The 26,653-nt window shown below is 33.8% G+C and overlaps 2 protein-coding genes across 6 annotated transcripts in view; both read left to right on the top strand.

The window, feature by feature from the left end:
* Positions 1-8,664, top strand: part of LOC126908499 (uncharacterized) — a 52,535-nt gene extending 43,871 nt beyond the window's left edge. For all 4 annotated transcript variants that reach the window (XM_050690632.1, XM_050690633.1, XM_050690631.1 and 1 more), the window contains 3 exons: positions 653-990; positions 7,262-7,540; positions 7,614-8,664. In XM_050690632.1, the coding sequence (XP_050546589.1) occupies positions 694-990; positions 7,262-7,540; positions 7,614-7,811 (774 nt within the window). In that variant the 5' untranslated portion in view covers positions 653-693 and the 3' untranslated portion in view covers positions 7,812-8,664. The remainder of the gene's footprint in view (positions 1-652; positions 991-7,261; positions 7,541-7,613) is intronic.
* An 8,180-nt stretch (positions 8,665-16,844) lies between these two features.
* Positions 16,845-26,509, top strand: LOC126907332 (uncharacterized). Of its 2 annotated transcripts, none has more exons than XM_050688528.1 (6): positions 16,845-16,967; positions 19,590-19,744; positions 19,831-20,004; positions 20,859-20,981; positions 21,705-21,854; positions 25,963-26,509. In XM_050688528.1, the coding sequence occupies exons 1-6, from the start codon at positions 16,955-16,957 to the stop codon at positions 26,419-26,421; spliced, it is 1,074 nt and encodes a 357-aa protein (XP_050544485.1). In that variant the 5' UTR covers positions 16,845-16,954; the 3' UTR covers positions 26,422-26,509. The 2 variants fall into 2 exon arrangements, with proteins under 2 accessions (XP_050544485.1, XP_050544484.1); XM_050688527.1 differs by lacking the exon at positions 16,845-16,967 and adding an exon at positions 16,996-17,442.
* Positions 26,510-26,653: the final 144 nt, after the last annotated feature.

The following is a 26,653-nucleotide window of genomic DNA, read 5'->3' as shown; positions in this document are numbered from 1 at the left end:
AAAAAAATGTAAAGAATACAGTACCGCCTATGACGAGGACAACTGTTGAACGCGTTTTCGTCCTCGCTCGCGTGTGTGGTCCCCGTGACAACAATACCACACACAAACGGACAACAATAATTAGCCAGTAATGTGCCCCCGTGAGAGAGCCGATTAGCAGCCACCGCTCGGAAACGACAATATGCCATTCTCATCCCCTGCTACCGTCCTCCCCGCGTTTTCTGCATAGTGCAAACGCGTTCCCCTCCAGCGATTTGTACCGTGTCTACTAATTGGGGGTGCCGGCCGACATACCGATCTCGTCTAATAGAAACGGATTAAAAAAATAAGTACACATCTCGAGACACGAGTAAATAACGCAGCCGCATACCTTAGACCGGCTATCCACGTTACTAACACACGACGCTGTTCATCGACTGCATGTTGCGTGTTCTCTTTGATTCTACAAAGTTGTATATGACGAACCCGGTGACGGGCGGAGGGTCTGACCACAAATCGCACAATGACATTTTCTCCGCGCTAATTACGTTCGTGCGGATCGCCAGTGTCGGTATTGTACGCGGGGCACATTGGTCAAGAGACACACGACATTGGGCTAACCCGTGAAATATTGCGCGTTTATTGTTACACGTTTTTTTTTATTTTTTTCCAGCTGGTTCGTTCGTCATCGGTCTGATCTTAGTACCCTGCACCATGCCAGCTCCCATACCGTCGTCACTGCATTCCCATCAGTCTTCCGACGAGTCGTCCAGTCAACCGTCGGGCACGCCGTTTTGGTACAACCCTTGCGGCATGCAAATGATGGACGACATGAACTGCGGTCCCGGCAGCAATTGCAACGGCGGCGGTTCCGGTAGCGGAGGCGGAAGCGGCATGGGAGGCCATGACATGATAGACTCGGACCCCAGACGGTTGGTGGACGTCATCGATGGCGTGGCCGTGTCCGCCAGCAACGCACTGATGCACGCCGAACAGTTTGCCGGATCATTCGTGAGTATTTTTTTATTTTTTTCGTCGTTATTTTCCCCGGAAACGCGTTCCGAGGTATCACATCAAAAGGCCCGTTGTTAGGTCGGTAGAATTGTTTTTGCACGTTTGGTCAAGTCATTTTTAACGGTACTTTTTTATTGTTTTGTTTGCACGACCGATATCGGTTAATTTACTAACGAGCAAAGATCGATTTATCCATTCCGGCATGTTTCTTCAACGCTGTATATTATTGCGCGCCGTGTCGATCTGATCGAGTGTCTGAATAAGCAAACGCTAATCATGATAATATTGTAACAATACTATAAATACCGTTTATAATTCCATCATTATTACTATGAATCGCTAACCGTGCGAGGCGCCGCACGTGCTCAGCATTCGGAGGGGGACAATGGCGGTACGAATGAATGAAACGGCGGCTGCAACAGTCGAATGATGTACCTTCGATTCGAAACGGTTTTTGGTACCGCAACCGTCTGAAAAGGTCGTCCAAGGGGTGGAACCGTCACAAGAGCGTAAAAAATTGCATTAGACACGCCATATGTGTTAATAACATTTGTCGAATTGGGCGAATCAAAATATTTTTATAACAAACCTCACGACCACTCATTCAAGTCACCGTAGGTCAAACTCATTAAAATGTATGTATCAAAAGTCAAAATAATGATACAAAGAAAACATCCAGTTTTTTATTCGAAGGAATTACATTCGGACATTGAAAATCCATTGCATTCACTTTATTTCGAAAAGATTTTTTTACGCCTAAATTGAGTCTAATTTAGCGAACTTTACAACACAAGTTCAATGTAAAATTGTTATATAATCAATAATTTGTACGATATTGTGTCATATCCTTCAGGTGTAAATAAACGTATGCACAATTGACGGACAATGCATTGTTTGTATTTTTAAATCTATAGATCACTTTGGTTTACTTCGGGTACACATTTTTTCCTCTCGTTCATTAATGTCCAACACTTGTGTACCCCTACGCACTGACACAATAACCATAACATTACCTTCAGTACATCAATGTATTTACAAATAATTACATGTGTCATTTTTCCTCGTTGAGTTACACATTATTTTACAAATCGATGTAATCAAAGAATTGTCATATTATTCCAGTAAAACCGATGTGCCTAACCTAATTATCGAATGGCTTTATTTACTAAAGTAAAATTTGTAAACACATCGTATATAGTCTGAAATTACTTTTGCAAACGTATCGATCATCCCGAATTTGGCGTCTTGTAAACACTGCGGTCGTGAGCAATAGCCACTGCAACCCATTCGGGTAGTATTTGACCTGATTTGGATTCTCAGAACCCACGACTGCTATGCATAGGCGATATATGTATACTCGATTACAGCGGCTAATCATAAAAAAATTATGTGTAACAAAATCTAATTAAATTTTGATCGTTGTAATAAGATTAAACGCACCACATTCGTTCGCTCTTTAAAAATAACGCTTTTGTAAGTTAAATATTGTTGTTTATTCTAAATATTATATAATAAATATTATTATTATTGTTGTTATTAAACGGATCGTTCTAAAACGGTTTATCATTCGACAAAAACTCGGCCCCATTACTATATATAGTACAATGTATCGTTTAAAAGAGGGCTATTTACAGCATCCGTTATTACGATGTCATTCATAACAGAGTTTGGAAAATTTATTTTTAAAACTAATCTGTTCTAATTTCCATTTCAAAAAGAAATACGTTCACGTTTACATTTATCGAAAATGTGGAATGCATTTCCAAATTTTTTTTTATTAAAAGCGGTCTTCTAAAATAGGGTTTTTATAGAAATCACATAATTTACGGAAAGGTGCAATTTCAGATAAACGCAGTTTTAACTTTATAAACAAGTTTAAAAATAATAAATATTTTATTATGAAATTATCGAATAAAAAAAAAATAATAATTGTTTTTAATAATAAATATACTGACACAGAACTCTTAGATGTTTTAGTTTTTAAAATATGGGTGAGATATAAGTACGAAATCTATTGCTGTAGTAACGATTGTTGACTATTGACTTATTCTAAGGTTGTAAATTGCTCATCACTATATTTTATCACATTTCTTTCAGAAAATGATCAAACATTTTTCTGTCGTAAATTCATTTGGAATGAGTCGTTTACATTCACATTAATATATTTGCATTCACCATTTCTTAAAAATAAAGCGAGTACATACATAAATGCATTTTTTCACACCGATTCATAATCAGTTTATTTAATGTTTTTTTTTTGCACTGCATCTCCATGTAAAAAAATAAACCACAACAATGAATTTATATATTTGTAGGTAAATTGCTGGACAGTACAATATCTCAAACAGTAGACAATATTTTCCCCATTTTCTCTTTATGTACGTCTTAAATGTAATAAAAATTTCTCGAGGTCTGCAAGACGATATTAAACAAAAAAAAAGTCACAGATAACACAACAATGCGAATGAATTTACTCGGAGATAAGCCGTCGCAATTCTCATACTTGTGACACCTGCGGAAACCGTTTTGTGAATGCCCAAGACCGGTCACTGCTGTCACAGCAACGTCTACACCCACACAGTCTATTATTCTCTTATTAAAATATTGTTTTTCAATTCTTATGTAGAACAATTGCAATGTATGAATTACGAATCGTATAAAAAAATAAACCGAAACTGCGTCAGTCGAAGCATAAAAAACGATTTTCGTTGTTTGCTTCACACGCAGCGTTATAGTTTTAAATATTAATTTGGCGATCGGCATGTGACTAGCATGGACTGGAACCATATTTTTTATAGGTTCCGGTTCGGTTCGAGTTTTCGAAAATAAAAGTTCCGGTTTCCAAAAGTAAAGGTTGCATCCAAATCATTACAATATCATTAAAATCTTTAAAATTAAAGTTCAATTAAAAGTGGTCTCAGAAATTAGCGGATGTGATATTCAAACGTCTGTCCAGTTCGTTGTCAAATATTGGTTGTTGTAAGGCGTTTATAAAGGGGAGGGGGTGTGATGGTGAATCGCCTTTCATTTTGACACAAGAATTTCTTTAAAATATCACAGTTAAAGAATAATAATATTGTATAAAATATTTTAATTTTAACCTAATTTGATACATTAATAAACCAACATACATATATATTATACTTATTAACTTTTTTTAATCATCTCCCTCCCTTATACCATCACTTTATGGTTAAGGAGACATTCATTTGCATCCATTTTTGACTCATGTGTAAATATGAAGTTACAATGTATACATTTATCAATTACAAAGTCTCGAACAAAATTATTTAAAAAACAAATTGTAAAATCTAAAATTGTAAACAAGTAAATTCTAATAAACATTTAATTTGACTAACCATGATAAAAAATAATCAGGTATAAACATAAATTTCAGAATTAATTATCCATAACATTTATTTAATAGAATAATAAATAATAAATTTTATACATATTAATTTTGATTTTACTTTAAAAACTCTTATCTTTTGTTATTGTTAAATACATAAATTTACTTGATACACTTTAGAACAGTCTTTCCACGTTGATGTCTTATTTTTGTCACAGTAGATAAAATAATTATTAATAACAGATTTACTTCAACCCATAATATCTCGGGTAGATATTATATATATATTATTAATTTTAATAAAAAATTTCATTAACATAACAAAATGGCACGCGTTTATTAATGAGTATACATGTATTATTTGAAATAGAATCCATCAGCGCGCCAAGACGTAAAATAATAACAAAATTATCATAATCACCAAATTTTAAAGAAGTTTAATTTGTTTTTAAATCCGTAAAGCTGTACAGAATGTTAAACGTTTTATCAGTTGTCGCGTTAGAGAAAGACGCAAGCCAAAGTCCGTTGAAAAAACCACAAGCATACAACATTACTATAATTTCTCTTTGTGACTGCGATAGTCATAAATAATAATAATTTAGAGCCGTATAGTAATCAAACAGGCCATAATTATATTTTAAGTATAATTATATCATTTTAAAAATAGAAATATAATATTTTGTGGACAACAAACAATTGTTGGAACTCTTGATTAGTTCATAAATTTTGCTTTGACAAACTATAATAAAGCTTTTACTAATTATTACCAACATAATTTGTTATCAAAAATATAAAACGTTGTTAGAATTATACAAATAAAATACTGTTCGGCGGCTAAGAACCGTTTAAACGAACCTTTACAGGTTCCGGTTGGATTCTTGTTCGTGGCTATCTGAAAATTTCCTATTCCTGTTCGGGTTCTAAAAAATTTAAAGGTTCCGTCTTTTTAGTTTCATTCCAGTCCCTGGTGACTAGAATGTTTTTACAGACTGCATGTCGCCGCCGCCCAGAGTCGCTTTTTCAGCGAAATCAATGTACTCGAGTCATTCATTGTAGTGCGGGTGGCAAGAGCGCAGTGAAAATAAAACCGTATGTGAGTAAGAGAGAAAAGAAAGATGTTATGACAGAAACGTCACGGCACTTTTTTTTTATTTTCCTCGAAAACCGTCTTAAGAATTCGCCTACGGATTGCTTATGACGAGCAGTCGATTCTTATCGGTAACCGGATACCACACAGCACAACAATGTTCGCACCAACGTGCACCGGCCTTTGATAGTTATCTCACCCGCGGTAGCAAAATCGTGTACCATCTCAGATAATCGAAGGTGCACGAATGCAAACGGCTCATAATTGTTCAACTAGGCAATCTAAAAAATACTCAGAGTGTCTGAGTAATCGTTAGGGTTGTCTAGTTTGACATCGATCGAAGTCCGAATGAAAACTTTGGTTTTGGAACCGTTTAGATGCACAGTAGTTTGCCCCGTACAAGGATAGACAGACACGTTTTCGTGCGGTAATCGTTTTTAAAAATAAACAAAAATTGTGTACGTTTAATGTTTACAATGAAGATCTTTGTGCAACAACGCAGTATGTATAACGCAAATTCGGTAATAACAATAATCGCTCGACTAAATAATCTCAATTAGAACGTATTTATACTTAGATTTTACAACATGATATTTGGGTCATTTATTCGTCATTATGACTATAAAAATCTTGTCCGACGCGCAAAAAAAGTGCATCCGTAAACGGCTATCATCTATGGGAAAAAACTGTTCTTTGATCTACTTGAAACTAGCGATTTAGCGTATTGTCGTTGTCACCGTCCGTGTTTTTCCATTGAGAAACAATGCGATTGTTGCAGCCGACAAGTATTGTTTTAATTGTAGGGCATTCGATAAACGTCGACAGAAGGCCACTGCCGCTAAAAGTTTTCCACAGAAAAAAAAAAAAGTGCCGAATAAAAAACCGATTCTGTTTAGATCCGCAGTTTTAGTGGATCGCTATCGGCACCGGCGCCGTCGACGACCGTGAGAGAAAGCTCTAAATACGCTGATGGTTTCATATACAACAGTATTATATCTAACGACGGGCGCAGCCAACGACGGCGACCCAATCGGACGGAGAGAAGCCGCGTTCTGTGTACACTATTATTGTTTACAAAATGAAAAATCAAAACAAAATTATTGAAAAAAATCGTACACATGTCACTGACCGAATGTGTCGACTCATCACTCGGTTCGAACAGCGCCGGTTCCCAACGTTCGGTTATTTTTTTCGGATTCCGTAGGCGCTATTATGCGACTACACTATGTGCTGCCACACACAAAATATATTCGGTTTTTGTTATACACACACACTCGATTGATTTGTTATGTAAACGCGCTGTGCGTGTGATTTTCGGCTTGTTAACAACATCGAGTTGTCTACATAAAAAATACATTTATCAAAAGTTCCTCGTCCGTAGACACTGAAGACGTTCCGCCTCACAGGTAGCCACCACGATAAATATGGTTTTCTCGACCGTGTTGCCACACCGCAGCGTTTTCTTGCCACCCGCCGAGTGGCTCAAGGCGCCCTTTAATCTCATCTGATCGACGTTTTAGCATCTCACCTGTTCCAACGTGTCAACACTATTGATTGCCAAAACCGAAAATACACTCGTCCGGTGTTTCCATCGAACGCCGAGTTGTTACCGCCGCCTTATCTCTTCCGCTCTCGGACGTGCCCCGCTAGCGTACGGGATTGACCGTAACCGCCGCTCGTAAACGATCGGTCGTAATAACGGTGTCCCGCGATGTCCCCTAGACCGTCGTTCATTCTCGACGGAGAGGAATCGTATATGATCGGATAACCTACACGATTGTTATGATTTTATTGGATACGATTAATTTTATGAAAATCTCATGTGTCCCTAGGTCAGCGAAACGTTCCACGTAGACGTTAAACAACACCACGACGTATGGAAAGATACGTCTCTGGTGTGGTTGCAACAAGCCGAATACATGCCCAAGGAACTAGACGTGCCCCTGGACGAGCCGTACCTGGACAGCCTTACGCTCAAGGACGTACTGCACGCCGTCAACGTGGGCATGCAAAACTTGGCGGTCGGTCTAGAACAAGTGTCCTGGGACCAGGACAGGGACCGCCTGCCGTACTCCAAGGATTTCAAAGAGGCCACATTCAAGCTAAGAGCTGTAAGTGTTTTCCGCATAGTGTTTCCGTATGGTGTGCACGAACAGTTGTAATGATTTCCTTGTTCGTTTTCAGGTCTTGTGCGAGATATCGGTGGCCATCATTGAAATAAACGAGACGGCGACGCCGCCCGTATCGCGAGACATCATGCCGGCCGAATCGAGATCTTCGGCGGACAATCGGTCGCTGAGGGACTGGCTAATTCTTCGGGAGTACATCACCAGCCTTCAGTATATCATTCAAGTGTTCGAATTCCTGAAAACGAAAAAATAATGTCGCCCAGTTCCTACCGGACGCCAACGTAACAACGGCAGCTACCAAATCGTCACCGGCCACCGCAATCGAAATCAAACTACCTATTCGCGGTTAGGTAATCGAGTCATCAAAAACCACCGAGGTCATGTCAGGGCCCAACTATTTATTAATAATGTTTTAGTGTTTTCCACGACGATTATTATCGATACTTAATTATTATTATTGTAATTAATTAAAATCGTCATGTCTTACTGTGCATACGAAACCTATTAAGTTTTCATCCTCCTTTTTCGTCGTCGTCGTTTTTATTTATTTATTTATTTATTATTAATTTCATTTTTATCGTTGAGTATTTATTTATTTACACTTATATCGAACGTGTTTTAGTTTAAATGATTTTTAAACGATCTATTAATTATTATTATTATTATTATTATTTTGGTACACCGAACGGTTACCCGCACTGTTATATACGTTGTATATGTTTATTGAATTGTTTTTTTTTTTTTTTTAAACTCGTAACGTAAAATCAAAATATTATAATTAATATTATTCTAGTTTTGTTAAACTCTATATACAGTCATAGTTGTTATTATTATTAAGTATTATTTTTAATTGTAGTCTAATCAAATTCCTCTGTCTTTTTTTTCACTTCTTTTTTATCTTTTTCTTTGCTCGGTCTTCGTCGAAGCCATTTATTTATATGTAAATACTATTTGTTGTATCGCGATCGAGATACCCTTCTAAACATGTTCGCCTTTTGTAAGTATTGTCTGTGATATTTTAATTGCCTATAAACATTTATAATAATGACGGTTATTATTATATATTATAATAATTATAATTACTATTATTAAACTATTATACTATTACACACTCTACCAGTGCGTTTTGTCTGTCAGATCCGTTCTGTAACGATGGATTTTAATTGTAGGGAATATATATTAAATATACGTATCCGAATAATTATTTTCACGCGCGACACGTTCGTTTGTTATCGACACAGATTCCCCACCGGGTCTCTGTTGTGAGGGTGTCGGAAGAGAGGCCCTTCGGAGCCTAAAACAAAGAATACATAGGAAAATAAAATAACAAAATATTAGCAGCGATTGTGTTCGCCTGTCATTGGAAATCGTACATGGCCGGGCAGTGCGGACGAGCCGGTATTATTATAAATACCACCGTGATCGTTAAAAAAACAATAAATTAAATTAAAACAACGTTCATACGTATTATTGGAAATAGGTAAAAAATATTGGAAAAAACCATATAAAGCCTATGCGAACGGGTCGGTTGTCNTCCGTTCTGTAACGATGGATTTTAATTGTAGGGAATATATATTAAATATGCGTATCCGAATAATTATTTTCACGCGCGACACGTTCGTTTGTTATCGAGACAGATTCCCCACCGGGTCTCTGTTGTGAGGGTGTCGGAAGAGAGGCCCTTCGGAGCCTAAAACAAAGAATACATGGGAAAATAAAATAACAAAATATTAGCAGCGATTGTGTTCGCCTGTCATTGGAAATCGTACATGGCCGGGCAGTGCGGACGAGCCGGTATTATTATAAATACCACCGTGATCGTTAAAAAAACAATAAATTAAATTAAAACAACGTTCATACGTATTATTGGAAATAGGTAAAAAATATTGGAAAAAACCATATAAAGCCTATGCGAACGGGTCGGTTGTCGCGCGGTCCGACTTAAACGGAACTAATTAGTTGTTGTGCCGGCCAGTCGTCGTTCATACAGTTCAGTATTCATTGTCTTATTATGCGGCCGACAGCTTGTAAATTGCCACTTGACCTGTAATTTACACACGTGTTACCGTCAGGCGTGCGCATAACAATAATAAAAATAACCATCGCAGGCCGCAAGAACGTACAAAAATAAAACAAAACAATACTTAACAGGCTGACGACACATCGTCAATATCAGAAGCCACACACGAGGGCGGGTGTTTTTTAGACGGTGGCGACACTCGCAGCCAGGGTAAGTGTACTGGGCGAGGAGAAATTTATCGATAAAACATGACAGTGTTTTGCCGTTATTGGTCCTGGTGGTCATTGGAACGGACGCACGTTTCTTTGTTTGTTAAACTGTTTTGCCCAACGAAAAAAAAAAACGAGCAGTAAAAAACTATCAAAAAGAAGCCGGCGGATACGTGACCGTGAAAACGGGAAAAGAAACGCCGCGAACTCGTCCCGTTTCCTCAACGGATGACCGGAACGGCACAACACGTGTGTACTTAAGAGTGTGTGTGTGTGGTATATTATTATTGTGGTTTACCACAGCCATCTATTGTTAATATCCGTGTAATAAAGTAAAAAAACAGCAAAGTCCAGTCGTGACTCGAGTTGAACATATAGGCCATTACGACGGCTGTGTAAAGGCACGTCAAGGGCCAAACGACATTGAAAAGATTGAACAAATCGCGTGTCGCTTGATAACGTTTAACAGAATTAATAATTTGAAAATATGTGTACAATTACTAACTGCCTTGAAACATCGATGGCATGCAACACAACTAGCGTTATTGTTTTAACTGCGCTCTTTATTCGTTGGCCGTCTAAACCCGTTCGCTTTTTGGCATACCTCAACGCCGCGTTATTTACATGGATCACTCAAAAAACTTCAATTATTATTTATTTATTNGTCACTTAAAAAACTTCAATTATTATTTATTTATTTTTTTACAGTAACCGTACAAACTCTCAGAACAAAATTCTGGAAAGATGAAATCGTTAAAAAAAAAAACCATTTTTTACAGTACCTTGATTTAATAGGTCGAAACGTGTCAGCTCGATCGCTAAAAAAAGGTTGTTGTGGCGTTTTTAACAATTATTAAAATATAACGGTCTAGGGTTTTCCGGAAGTAACCGGAAATCTCGCTTTGAGACTACCGGTCGCGTCTGAACTAAAAGGACTCAGAATCAGCAGGGGCTGAAAATATCTATAATCGTTTGTTTATCATTTATTCTAATGGGAACTGCACTTGACCTGTTATGGTTGTAATAGACCATCGCTTGCCTACCTGCAGCGGTACAATGAATGCTGTTCAATTGTACCGTCCATAACCTATTCAATAATGGTTAAAAAACCGCATTGGTCTTACATTGATGTGGTTGACAATAAAGTGCGTCTTTATTTACAGGTTTCTTGTTACTTTCCTCGTCATGATGAAAATTACAAAAAAACTAGATAGTTTAAGGTTCCCGTTTTAGCGGTACACTCTGAGTGAGTCATCGAAATAAATACCTGACGGGATGAAATGATTAATGGAAAAAATATCTTGTATTTGAAATACCTTAAATTACATTAGTTTTCCAAAAACTAATTTTGGATTATACTCAGAAAAAATGTCGCAAGGATAACCTACTTTGATTATGGTAATTTATTCGTGGGGTACAATAAACGTTCAATTTTATTTTACAACATCTGGACACATTCTGCGCTGTTTCCTGACTGACAAATCGCATATAAGTGCATCTCGAAAAAAAGTACATATTTGGAAATAAATTACTTCAAAATTTCGACGTCCCGTTGGAGTTACTATATTTTGTTTTACGTGGGTCACTATGCTTTTGCAATTAACAGTATATTAAGTTCAATTCAAATTTTATAATATTATTCAGAAATTATTAACTGTATCGAGTTGTACCAAAATGTAATATATATATGATTTATCCGCACTATGAGTGCAATATGTTCGATATTATATCCATAATTTATTTTTGTTAGAATGTTTGTGCACAATACTCTTTCTACAATTGATATATTGAACACTCTGTATAATTTATGCTAAAAATATATAATTAAACAAAATATAATCAACGTATATTACTTATTCGTTTTAATTTAGGTTGATTTTAGTGTATATAATCCTTAACTCGTTATTTATACTTGATGCAATTGATTGAACTTTGAATTTGTTGAGGGTTGTATTTAAGTTAAGTATAAAAAGAGTCTGGCCAATCTAAAATTCCGTAGACTACGTGACTGTGAACATGTTCATGTTTTAACATTTTTTTTCTTCTATTTTTGTATGAAGGCTTAGGTATTTTGTTGGATGTCCTATAAAAAATTGTTATGTTCCTTTTGAAATACTTCAGTGAACTCTGAACGGTAATTTTGCGATACCGTTAACAACAAACAATCACATCAAATGCTGATAAATGTTATGAATCAAAATTTTTACGTATTTTGCGGTTCATTGTGGAGAGATGTTCATTTTAATACAATAAAAAAAATAATTTAGTTTCAAAGACATTTTTAAAGGTTCAAATTCTCCCGTCTTGAATAAATACAGTTATTTTTATTCATTACTTAGGCATAATGGAAATAGACAAATCTCGACATGTTATAACAATCCTGACGGTTGTTTCGTTTTCCTCCATTTTTATTTAACCACAATACATTTTTAGACACAACTACTACAATTTGAACATTTTTCAGAATTATTTAATTTAAAATATTATTTTATCGAATAATGATCGAAAATATTTTATCATAGGAGTAATTTAATCTTTTTCTATACCTGTTGAAGTCATTACATTGGGAACGTTTAAAGTATACTTAATTTGTCTCGTAGGATTTTCGGGTTTTTAAAAAGCAAATTATTTTCTAACTTGGTCGAAACTTAATTTTTTGACGAGGAGAGGAGGTGATACATTTTTTAACTCATTAATCATCATAAAAAAAGCAGTGAGCCAAAAAGGTCTTTTACTTGAATGTAGGATGTAAAATCCATGTAATAAACTTTTTTTAAGAATATTCTCAAGAATTTGTTCAAACGTCAAAAATATTCTTTTTAATTTTTTAAGTCAAATTTTACATTACTGGGCCTGAGATGGCCACCATCAATAATAGTAACGCACATAATTAAAAAAAAAACCATATTTTAAACTTCTCGAACTTTTTATTTGAATGCATTTGATACCTAAGTATTAAATTCAGTTTCTTGTTAAAAAATGTTGATTATTCTGGTTTGTATAGAAAGCTACAGTTTTTTTACTTTTAATAAATAAAAATAATACTGTTCTTTGTTTAAACGAATATATGTTGGCAATTTTTTGTAAAACTCATTAAAAATAAGTTATTAAATATATAATAAATCGTTTTCGTAGATTATATTTTATTAGGAAAATAAATTTAATAAAATAATTGCGAATAAGGGTTTTATTTTATTTTTAATAAAGGAGAAAAAAGAAAAATAATTTTCAAATAATATGTTTTCAACTTGAAATCGAATGCATTTGATGCTTATTTGTAAATAGCTAGCTTAGTGCCAAGATAATTTATTTGTTTTTTTTATAACAAAGATCATTGATATTTGTTGAGAAACTAAAAATTTATATTGTTGTATAAGTACCGTATCTTTTAAGAGTCGTAAATTTCAAATGACGTGGTTTACATAGTGTTGTTATAAATTTAAACTCTCTCACTATGCAATATCTCTATAGTTGTACGTGTAACGATTTATATTGACTTGATCGAAGTGATAATTATTTGTTCTTCTCACCTATAAACTTGTATTGGAATGCAGTTGTACACACTGAGCTTTCCAATATTCGACAAATGGAAAGCGTGAGTACCTATTCTATTAAAAAATATTCAATTGCGCTAAAATGATGCAATCAGTATATCTCGAAGACCAGTGAATCTGAAAACATTTAACATATATTTCCAACTATATCTAATATCATTAAAACAACAATAAAAAATGAAATAATTATTGTATTATACTATTAAATATATTTAATATTCATTGATGTTGTTTTGCTGGATAATTCGGTGGTCATTGGATAATTTATTCTAAAAAATGGATTTGTACCAAAAGCGATTAATACTTTGAATAATTAATGACAATAACAATAAATAATGATATAATAACGATTATAAATAATCGAAACATAAGTATTGAAATTCTTTATGATTCTAAATTTTAGTTCTAATAATATCTATGAAATAATATCGACAATAATCCAAGCATAGATTGAATAGAAACAAGAATAATCCATAAGATAAATTAGTTTTTGATGGATTCTAAATAATAGAACTTTACTTGAGGTAATAACTGGACAAATATTACAGCATAATCAACTATGTCAAGTTTATAGACTGAACATTATTAAGTTACTGTCAAATGGGTCATCTTGGGACGTTGTTTAAATTTGAAGCGGTTAAACATCTATTGTCATTTTAGTCGTATCAATCTACAGCTAGTAAAATGTTTATGAATATCATTCAGAAACCTAAAATATTAGATCACAAAAATCGAGTGAAGAGAAATCTGTAAAATATTTAACTGCCTCAAGTTGACGGATTCTTTTATCGATGCTTACAAATGTCTAGCAGCACTAGACATCCCGCAATTTCTATTTTTTATAACTATTTTTCACTCAAAGTAACAATTAATTTGTTTTTATTCCCTAAAATTGAAAATTTGTCGGTATAACTTACGAGTTAAAGAATATATAATAGAAATTGTACAAGTATTTGAGAAAATTAACTTGCATAAAATGTGTTCTCTAAAAACTACATAAAGAATTATTTTTTAAACGCAAAACATTTTAAATGAAATGAAATTTTCTTAATTGAAAAAATGTTATGACAATATATGATTTCTCGTTCAAATAAGAGATCCGCAATAGTTTTTTCTCAATCAAATTAACAATAAAATGTATGTTTTTTTTTCACGTGTATATATATTTCTAGTATATTCATGATATTAGTATTCATTGTAAATAGAATGCCTGTTCGGATTTTGGAAATCTCAGTCGTAGTCATCAAATAGCATTGATATTTTAACAATAAAATAAATCGATTGTAGCAAACAGTTGCCGCACACGATGTAATGGAGTTATTTACGAGCTGAATAACTACTCTATTGGATTTATAAGTAATCAATACGTGTGCGGCAACAGGCAAAACGTACATCATAATCGTCGTCACCTTAGGTGTCTTGTTCAGCGGCTTATGCAAAAGGCAGTTTTGTTAACAAGACGTTATTTATGGGGCACAGTGAGGAATCCCATATCGGACACCGATCAAGGTTCTGTAGAAACACTCCTCTTTTTCCCATCGACGCTCTTAGGTACGAGATTTGTGATCTGTATACGTGTTATTAGTATTTAAAAAACTTGGTATGATTCAATCATACAATGAAGTTTAAATGGTCAATGCCCGTGGCAAAAAACGCAAAATCTGGTTTAGCCATATACTTTCACAACCCACAAAAAATGTCTGTCCATCCATAACAGCGTGTCTTCAATAATAAAAAAAGATTAATAAAATCACTTTTTGTTTTTTGGATCTGCGATAAATAATTATTATCATAATTTATAAAGCTAAATTTTGTTTACGGAGAATATATTTAGGTTGTAAAACAGGTACATGCTAAGGGCGTAACAATTTTTTTTGGAATACCTAAGTATTTAATGATAGAGATAAAAATAATTTTATTGTAGAATCATAATTCAAATATTAATCAAATACAGTAAACAGTCAATTTTATTAGTTTCTTGATATCTTTATAATTGTCGTACCAAACACTGCGAATGTTTTAAATTGGATCTGGTTGAGCTTTTAGATATTTTCTTCAATACTATTTTTTTTTTAATTATATCTATTATTGAAGTAATAAACAATATTAAAATAGTTTTTATTTTTTTTTTTTTTTTACGGAAACGATGAAATAGAGTTGTTCTTCTTTTTTCCCCTAAATATACGTTAATTAATCTCAATAGTTAAAAAAACAAAAATTAAATCGAGTCTCGATGATTACATATTTAATAATATATTAATTTGGAGCAATATTTTTAATTTTCTAGCGAACGACATATTTAACGGGAGTGTCGGAGGAAACCTTTCTAAAAGAGATATTTTTATAGAAAGAGATGGAAGATAAGCATATGTTTATAAACTTAAGATCGAATGAATGCCTAAATATTTTCGACGCGACCGTAAAGTATGTTAGTTTTCTTGAATGGAATCGTAACGCGTTGAATGTACTCGGTCACAAGTACGACACGAAATGCCTTTACTTGGTCAATAAAACGATTGACGAATCGACCTGACTCGTGTTTATAACGCACATGTGCACAATTGATTCGGCAATGCAAGTTTAAAATGAAGATGTAATCTTTTTGTTATTATAACCATCAAAGAATTGCGCCCGTTCCTCGTCATCTTGTCAACAATAAAATATTTGGGATTTCCCACCCAATCGCGCACGGTTTGTAAAAGTGCGCGTAAACTGCGTTTTTTCATTTGACGTTCATAAATAACTCGCACTCGGTTGTCGCCTTTGTACGGTGCACTGGACGCGTGGGTGGCAAATTCCATATCGAGTCAAAAAAAAGGCTTCCGAACCGACACACGGCCATCGGGCAGTGTAACTACCGTTTAAAATTACTGCCGAGTCCCGACGGGGGAGAAACACTATCCGCAACAGGCGGCCGATCACATTATGCTGTACGAGTAATATAATGATTATAATAATGTTTTATATAATGTAGTGCGCGCGTACAAACACCGGTAAACCGTATCACCAGTGTTGGAATGGCGTTCGTCCTACCTGAACCGAAAACATTTACACATACGCATTGGATACGGCTGCTCATTCGATAATTTTTTTTATATTGAGGTGACCCCCAACTGCGGTCGTCAATGTATGTGGGCACTAGAGGCCTAATAAATAATTACGAAACGAATGACCGCGAGTGTGTTATAATTTGTATGAGACGACTAAAAAAGTCAATTTAAAGTAGTGTACGTGTTCTGTGCAAGGAGAAAAAAATCTTAAGGACAAATTTTCGATTACTCCAACTCGATAAACAAAAATTGTTTCTACGCGTGAGCATAGGGAAAATTCAACGGGCTCGGAATTGTCGCGCGAAAAAGCAGACGCGAAAACTGTTCGCAAACCACGTAACTGTGATACGGATGGAAATCGTGGCGAAAGCTCGAAAGGGTTAAAGAGGAACGTATCGTTCAAGTGGGCGGTGTTGGCATGGCGCGATCGTGTTGACGAGTATAGGGGGGACCGCGAACGGGGAACTGTATGGCGATGCTCGTGAGTTTTTTAGTGCCTGACACGATGCGCTGCAGACAGCGCGGTCGATGCACCGTCTCGCACTACACGATCCGCCGGAGACATGATTTTCAAAGGTAGGATTGAATCGCCATACACATTATGCTTGTTTAACCGTTAAACAGTTGGAAATCTTATCATGTATTAATTTTTCTTCGTCGTTAACATTACTCACAAGCGGAATCGAGTGTTTTTTTAACAGGGTTCTTGTTCGGCTGCGCTCCGTTTTTTGCAACGCTTCGCGTTGGCCTTCCACCGTTTCCTGATGGCCGCTCTCGTACGGGATGACAATCTGTTCTAGTAAAACCTATTCAGTGTAATAATCCGCGTTTACGATGACGTCAACTTTATTATTCTTAAATGCTCCGGTGCGTCCAAAAACGAGTTGTGCAGCAATAGGTTTTTTTCGAGGTCGGAAACACCTCGAAGGCGTGTAGAGTTTTCGAAGTGATCTCATTTGCAATCTTCCGTCAGTGAGTGTGTAACGCTTCGTTGTCTCTATTTTGTGTTTTGGATAGATGCGAATCTCCAGCCTACAGTACGTCTGGTTAGGTGACTATAAAAATTATTTTATATTTTCAAGTTTGATTTGATCATTGTTTCGTTATGTACATTTGAAAGTCTTGCAAAATAATAACGATTTTATTTTATAAATTTTATTGAGTTTATTCGTTGAATATTAAAGTCTTATCGACTTACCAAGGAGATCCGAGTCCGAGATGTACAATTATTACATATTAAATAAAAGTCGACGTTAAAAATAACAGCTAAAACTTGAAGGTTTCTTTTGAATCTTTGTGAATGAATCGCATCATGAAAAATTATATAAATGTGATATAAATTGTGTTCTCTCGAGACATAAAACATATTAGATATTTGATTATATAAATGAAATCCTATTTATCGTCAAATTATTAAAATTAGTTATATAAGAATAACTCTAAAATCGGCTGCCCTATATGTCAAATTAAAAATGTATTGAAGTTATCTGTCGGAAACGTGAATGGTGTTTTTCTTGAATGAATTACTTTCTGCTTAGACGTCTATCAAACACTCATTTGATGAAATATTTGTTATGTCTGTGCGTTGATTCATTATCGTTTTAATAATAACTTACACTTTTTGTACATAGATAAATTAAATGTATGACATTTACTGTTGAATTGCATTATTTGTAGTTTTGTATTACCACTTGCTCGTCGTTAAGTTTTGTTGGCTTTACAGACACACAACCTTGAGACAGGCAGCCCCATAGACGTCAAAAAATGATATATAATTCATGTTTCAATAAACTAACGTGGTTTAGGCTAGTGTTTTTTTTATTATTACTATATTAAAAAATATATCATTCAATTACGTTGAAATTCGTTCATCAATATATTTTTCAGATTTTTTAAAACAAACTTTTTTAAAGTGTATGGCCAGTTTAAGGAACACTAAACATTTTTTTAGTTTTATTTATTTTTTTATGTAATAGTTTCGAGATTTTAGAAATCAAATTAATTTCTTTACGTAAAAACGACTTAAATTTTACTACAAACCGAATAACATAACTTGTATCACGTGCTGTGTATGTTTAATACGACTAGATGATGATTACAATACTTATGTATTATCTTGTAAGGTATATTTTCTTCTTGTGTTAAGCTACTTACAGCTTTCTTAATTTCATTGTAGAACGGTTAGTTAAATCCAATTATAAGATCATTTAGCATAAAAGTTCACATTGCATCAGGTACATTTATATATTTTGTAAATCTCACTGAAAATATTTTTATTAATACATATTTTGTGATCTGTTACAATTAACTGTTTAGAACTAGTTTTATTATTTTCTTTAGATAGTATTATGCAGTTCTCTTAAGATCAAAACATATGATATATCAATATATATAATCAATTTTAAGAATTTTCATTTTCTATATTATATGTTGTTGGTAGATACAAAATAAAATAAAAATGTGACAATATTTTGTTACTTTATATTAATATATTTTGAAATATTTTATCTTGAAGAATGAACATTATACTTCAGGTTAAATATTAATTTTCTTTCTAAATAATAATTGTTGTGATATTTGAATACAGTGACAGTTATATGGAGGGGGTCAATATGAGGATAGTTCTCCCGGTTCTTGTATTTTTAAAATATTATAGTAAAAGAGTATTTAGACAATATAGAGACAATTTTTATCATATTCACATCATATATTTTATCATAACAGTAATTTTTAAACACCACTCTTTGAAAATAATTATTATCCAAATATTCAATACCCAAGTGTTAACCAAAAATTTAGATAAATTAGTTGTTATTAATCAAATCTTATATTACATAAATAAGAAAAACTTTCACTACCTCTTCCTCTTCAACCCCCTTTTTAAATAGTATTTGTTCTGAAGAATCTATCTGCCTCGCCTCCTTTAACATCACTGTAAAATGTCTATGATGCGACTTTATGTAAATTCTACGTAGAGTATATTTATAATTTAAAGTGTATGAAAAACATTCATAAAATCAATTGGCTAAAGTTTAAAACTATTCAGCTAATTGTTACGTGTTTAAAAAATATAATGGATTTTATATATCTTTAAAAATATGTTACTTTTTCGAAATCTATTTATACTAATGAATAAAATAAACACTTAATGTTCGTGTGAAAAAATAAAACTGTGGTAATTATATTTACATATTTTAGCCAGTCATAAAACATGTCGAATACTTGATTCAACAATACAATTTTTAATATTCATCTGCACAGCGACTCCGGTGGTTTCGGAAGTCTCTATTGTTTCACATTTCACCAACGTACCAATAATTTCACTGACCTCTAAACAGTGCGGTCAAGTATTGGTAAGCAATAATTGATCTAATAAATTTCAAGTGCTTCGCATTGTTCGTCGAAACTTTAACTAAGACATATTGACTGTTATGTTTAGTTTTCTGACGAACATCTATTCAACGACATATCCACACCACTTCCTTTACAAGGTATGGAGTCATTACAGAAAGACGATGAAATTAATGTACTACGAAGAGTACAAACAGAGTTGAAAAGGGCTAGAATGCATTACAAACGTAATGTAGACCTAGCCGAGAACCTTTACTTACCAGTAAGTAGTATCATTTTTGTTCAATTTTTTGTTATTAACGACAAACCGAGAGACCAATTACCCAATAACAATAAAAGTAGTGCGAAAAGTATTCTTCAACTCATTCTAAATTTTACGTTTTTATTACTATTACAGTTTTTAATTATTTCCTTGGTTTTAATAGCGTTCTGATTAATTAGACGTATTAAAAGAAATAACATTACTACTTGGCTGTAATTTCAGAGAATATTTTTTTTTTTGGACAGGTAAGCTATTAGACGATCTGTTTCTTTCACAGAAGTTAGGTTCGTATAACTAAAATGTTTCATCTTTTCATAGGTTATAATTTTTTTTAATAATCATTATTTTTAAATTAGAAACGATTGTTATAAGATTGAAATATGTCAACGTCTACTTTAAATTTATAATTGGTATAGTATCTGCTCAGTAATTATTATGAACCATAGCTAATATTAACGATAGATGATTATATTCTCTAACAAATATAAAAATGTCATATACAATATTTATCATTTTATTAAAAAATATTCAAAAATTAAGTGTCGATTAAAGTAATTAAATAATAATTGTAATTATTATTTAATCTATTGGCCATTGGTTTTTTAAACTAATCATTACAATTTTACTTAATTATAAGTCAGCGCAAAAAAATAAATATCATCAATTGCGTTATTATGCAAATGAATATGATCTTTCAGACTGAACTCCTAAGTTCCGTTTTTATGCTAAAAAAAATAATTTATTGTGATACAATACATCATTTATAGCTAATTAGTGTGTCTGATTATGAATTTTAATTGTTTTTTGTTATAATATTGCTGGGAATTGAAAACTTATTTTTAGTTTATGTTTAGGTCAAGTCCGAAATGAAAACGGACTACATATTACGAACTAATGTGTACCAATATGAGTGGCTACCTTTTAGTCCAATGTTATGGTACGATAAATATGTCAAACAACTTGACAAAGAGACCAAGGTGAGCAAATATGTTTAAACAAATTGAAATGTAATTAAAATAATCTTGCCTTTCCTTATTTAATCAGCATTTCTGAAAAGCCGAAAAATGTATAATTGAATTTAACTGCAAACATTTTTGGTATAATGTCTGTCGATCTAAAATACTAGTCAATTTTAAGTATTGAAATTTGTTTTGTAAAAGCTGTGTACAATATTTAAAATTAAAATTTTATTTCCATTATTCAAATTTAGTCTTATCATAAAATGTTTGATTTGTGGTGATTTGAAAAAAGCAATTATGCAAATATTTTTTAATTGAAATAACTGTATTCAAATGATTACAAAATAATAAAATATGATAAGTCACAGTCGGTTTCAAAATTTAACTACCAATAAAACACACAATTATTAAATGTATTCAATTTTACTACAGTGTTGTATTATAATCAAAATTAATAGTTGTGTCCAACGCATTTTCCCGGTAAATGATTGAAACTTAATGATGGAGTGATTATTATAAAAATAATTTAAGCGCCATAAACAAATTTATTCTGTTTGATCATATTATAATTTTGTAACAGTATAAATATGAACAAAATATTGTGTCTACGACGGCCCACTGACCCAATGAAGATTGATGAGTTTTAAATTCCTAAATTGTTGTTGTAGTCAATAAAGACAATATTAACATTTAACAATACATTTTTTGAGGTTATTATTTTATTTATTTATTTTTTTTTAGTTGTTTATGTTGTTGCCCATGCTCAGAGATTCATTGCACAATTTCTCTGTAACATTAGACCAAATGCGAAAATTTAATGAAACCAACTCCACGTTCGATTATAAAACAAGAAAATCTTTGATCGACGATTTATATAAACATCTAATCGCTGTGAGTACATTAATTAAAAATGTAATATTAATAAATTATTATTTGTAGCTAGTCGGAGATAAAATATTCAATTAGCGTCTTATAAGACATTTGAACAAATCATATTAGTATTTATCATAAATAAATGGACTAAAAATTATTTAAGTCAAAATATTCTCTAAATACTATTTAATCGCATACAATAATATTATGTCCGAGAGCAGTGGGTTTACTGGTAGACTTTAGGTGGCACAATGGATAATAACCCTTTCAAAATTCAAGTTGGTCACTTTTGGTTAGGTATAAATTTATGGATAATTAATAAACAAGTGGATTCATAACAATATAATTCCCTTCTGTACAAGTTAAATTATTCGTCCGCTTAGATTATTCATTCCTTCATTTTGACAATCTCACATTTTGTGAGAAATCCAAACAAATTTTAATTATCAAATGACGGTCGATTTAAAATTGATTTTTAAGTATTGTTATATATGTTTCAACGAGTTTTATACCGATACTGTGATCTAAAAAAAAAAATAACTTTATAACTCATTATTACATGGTGTAAAAAAGACTTTTAGTCGTTCGGAATAAGGAAAGATCCTATTTCACAGTCGTTTTCTGAAAACTTGACCACATCTATTCGAATAAAGTTATCAAAGACTTGAGGTGCGCAACAAAATCGAAGTGTGCACGTTATGCACACACACATGAAATAATAAGAGCGTGTAATACCAGAACGACAACTAGCACTCTTATCGAAGACCTCCTACGTAGCACCCGTTGCAATAAGTGGACGCCGTGGCAATCGCTGCAGCCACCTCTTGCGTTTGCAACGACTACGGACATTGAAGGCCGGTCCGAAGGCGTTTTCATCAAAGAATAATAATATTATTAGGGGCGCACGCACATAATGTTATAATACACAAGTACATGCATGTAGATACCACTCGCTATCACTGTGTTTTTTTCAGCAACACCTCCCGTTGTGACAACAACGACTCCCGGTGGAACACGTGTTCTGTCACAATGATATTGTTTGCTGGCCGACAGAGAGACGGTGACAAAGAGAAAAAGAGACGAGTGAGAGAGAGAGGCTTCCGTTTGTTTGACCTGTCAGGGAAGAGACCGGTGTGTAGGTGCAAAGAAAACGAAACTATGCGATTAGTGTGTAAGTGAGAGAAACGAGTGTCCGTTGCCAGCAGCACAAAGGTCCAGAATACATACGAGGATCGGGTACCGGGGTCGAAGCCACGGCTGATATAGCAGCACGATGACCAGGGGTCCTTAGCCAAGGTGGCGGTCGAGTCCAAAGAGATCCGTTTGGCTGATAGTGTGCATTTAGTGCTGGACGGGTATTGAGACACTTGGAGGCTAAGCGACAGAGAAAGAGAAAAAGGTTTCACGCGATTTGTATACATCCGATTTAACGCGCATCTTGACAGTTTTAATAATGTTCTCCAATAAAAGGAATCGCTCTACGCAGGTCCTCGAAAATTATTATGATGTTTTTCATACTTGTTGCACACGTTTCTCTTGTCAATCTCCGAGGAAAACATCAGAGCACACTATCCTTTAAAACTGCCGTAGCTTATTGAAATGTTAGTGCTACGATTAGTTCTTATCGTATTGATAATACTCATTAAAGTTAAACATTTAACGATATTGTTCTCTGAGGACTGATAAGCATCGAATGCGCCCACCCTCGCAAATTAAAAATAATTGTATCTCATAGATAGGACCAGTAAAAAAAATTTTCTTACACATGAATTGACCCTCGTAAAAATATTCGAGTTGATTTATTTGGTTTGTCAGTAGAAAACAATAATATTGTTTGANTGATTTATTTGTTTTGTCGGTAGAAAACAATAATATTGTTTGATCGTTTAAAGTTTAAGCACTTAATACGCGTTATTCTATTATCACGTTAGTACATATTTAATGTGCCCAGGTGTGTAGTCAAAGAGAAAGAGATTGCTCTGAACATTTCGCTATTATTGTCGAAAAAAGGCTTCAATAAACTTAACGCGACTTTAATAAACATCACGTGATCGAATGACTTATCGAAAAAATCCCCTTGGTAATAAAGTTTTCAGCATACTGCTAAAAGGGCCCCTAATAAATGTATCAGTAATTCCATGAATATGATTTATTACCGCATGGAATCATTGACAGGAATTATTAGGAAGACATAATCCTTAAAAATTAACAGAAAATTAGACATATTATTTTGTGTACCGAGTGATGAATGAGAACTTAAACTTATTTTATCGTGCTTCTTAAGTTTTGTTTATTCGCCCGTCCAAATTTATATGATTATCACTTAAAAATTAACACGAGATAATAGTTTTTCTAAGTTTGTATCTGAATTTGTTAAAACATTCAACACGAACAAGGCTTCTCTCTTGTTCGTTATAAATTTACTATTATCGCATTAGGTTTTTTTTAACTTAAATGGAATTCCTTTAGATATTGTTTTGGCAGTACATTACCACTCGGATCGAAAACGAGTTTTGGTAAAAAATGATTTCTGTTACATAATTCAATAACACTGCAAGTCCGTTTCCGGGTCTGTTGACGGCTTACCGGTAGCGCACGCGACTGTAATGTCCCTAAATTGTCTATGAATGACCGCACGATTACACCACTGACCGTGTCTAACAACCATGAACCCAATAGGTATTATTATTATTCGGACAACTCCTACTATTATTTAGGTGTGATTGTATTGTACTGATACGCTTACCTACTTTTCGCGAAGATCGATCGAGGGAATACCACTGCACGTTTATCAAGTGGTTTAATTATCGACCACACAAATCATCGGTTTTCAATGAGCGTTACATCATAATACTTTTGGTGAATAACTTTTGCGCACAACCAGACCTGGGTACTTTTGGCCGCCCCTACAACTGGCGCCACAAGAGCAAAGGTGTTAGACACCAATTGAATATAAACTACGCTGCTCAAACGCGTATAAAGACTAGAAAAAAGCAGATGTTTTATACAGACGTCCCAGAATAAATCACCGTAATAATAAAGGCGTGAATGTTTGTGCGGTCTCCATTGATGAGACCCGGCGGGACGCCTCTGGTTAGCAATCAACGTACATAACTCGGCAGTTTTTATCTATTCACGTAGAAAAATTATTGTACAAAAGCACCAAAATGTCTGCACATAAACGTATAACATGTTCCTTTCGTTTAGCGACACGGATGAAGAGACAATCATAAATTACTGTTATTATTATTGTATTCCCGGTCGAAACAGCCAAAGCGGCTGCCTTTTTCGAGTTACAAATTTTACGGCTCTTTTTTTTAAATACAACGACCGCTAGACTTCCACTCTTTCTACGGTTTTCAACTAATTTGAATATTTCACTGAATCGATTCAATTTATAGCCAAACAAATTAAAATATCGGCCAATGAAAATTTTAGAAGGATAAGATTTCGTTTTAAGAGAGGAAAAATTAAGATCCGGGCCGTTCTCAGGAGGAGGAGGGTGGTAGCCCTACTAGGATATTAAATTTTAATATTATTATTTTTTAATTAAGTAAGACGATCGTAAATGAATCGCTGACTTAAAATTTAAAATGATCAAATATTATTATTTAGTTCTGAAGCTCTACAGTAAGTCCTGAACAAAATGAATTGTTTCGTCAACTAATAATAAATATTGAGTCATACATTAAATGATCGACTTTAAAACTTATCATTATGTTGTTAACATATACTCACAATAAGAGATAAATTGTTGTGGTAGGTTAACTAAAAAACAAGAATGATTCTTACAAATGAACTTATACAATTTTTATGAAATTAGGCGACTAATATTTGTAAATGTTTAATGACAAGTGGTGTAGTAGTTTATTTAACCAAAAAAATTGTAATTTTAAACTAATCAGAGTTTGATCTAATATTATAAATAATTTTTAAGTAAAAGTTAAATTGTTGTGATGAAATAAATTATTTTTTGTAAATATTTAACAGTCAATAAAAAGTTTTAGAGGTTAATTTTTTGATGGGTACACTGGTCAATTATTACCATTAATTTAAACTACTTTATTTTTTTTATTTCCACAATTTATTTTTTATAAATTAAAATGAATAAAACACTTTTTTGTAGGTACTGTGCGAAGTGGAAACTGCATTAGTCAATATTGGATCGTGGCGTAATTGGAAGATTCCAGAAAGCGCTCAGTCCGTGCTTTTGGGCGGAAAGGGTTGGGACCCGAGTCCAGATCACACGGCCATGCTGATTCAGGATTGGGGTGTGTTGACCACTTACTATAGGTTCCTAAAAGAATCGTTGAACATAAGTCACGAAATAGTGCACGGTCGGCCGCGTGCTTCTTCTTTCCCCAGTTCCACCCCTAAGTTCCGGCATCGAAAAAAACAGTCTGCTTCCACGCCGTCCAACTTTCGCTCGACAACTCATCACCGTCGACGTCACTCGTCGTCTGTTCCCACCACAACCGGAAAATCGGACTTGACGACACCTTGGCCTTGTCTGAGGCATAGTGTGTGTGGCACCCAACACAAACGCCGGCGGCGGCGTCACGTACAGTACTCTACGGTCATGTAAATCTGTTAAAAAACATAAGCTCCTCCTTGAAATCTCCCACTTGTATTTGCGTCCCCAAAATGCGTTTAGTCAATTATTTTTATAAACACGCGNAAGTCAATTATTTTTATAAACACGCGGGCGCCAGTCGTTCGGCTTACGGGCACAGCTCGTTGTATTATAATATTATTAAGAACCTGTTGTAAATAAATTATTATTGTTAATGTTATGTACTGTGTCAATATTTTGGAAC

This window comes from Daktulosphaira vitifoliae, unplaced genomic scaffold, assembly GCF_025091365.1.
Source record: "Daktulosphaira vitifoliae isolate Bord-2020 unplaced genomic scaffold, ASM2509136v1 Scaffold_5, whole genome shotgun sequence".
Taxonomy (NCBI): domain Eukaryota; kingdom Metazoa; phylum Arthropoda; class Insecta; order Hemiptera; family Phylloxeridae; genus Daktulosphaira; species Daktulosphaira vitifoliae.
This window is presented reverse-complemented; position numbering and strand designations above follow the sequence as displayed.

Bases quoted from the DNA above. Each gene is read 5' to 3' on its own strand.
- LOC126907332 (XM_050688527.1), top strand. From the start codon at position 17,409: ATGCGAATCTCCAGCCTACAGTACGTCTGGTTAG. The intron at 19,745-19,830 runs GTAAGCAATAAT...TGTTATGTTTAG, and splicing joins AACAGTGCGGTCAAGTATTG to TTTTCTGACGAACATCTATT. The intron at 20,982-21,704 runs GTGAGCAAATAT...ATTTTTTTTTAG, and splicing joins AACTTGACAAAGAGACCAAG to TTGTTTATGTTGTTGCCCAT.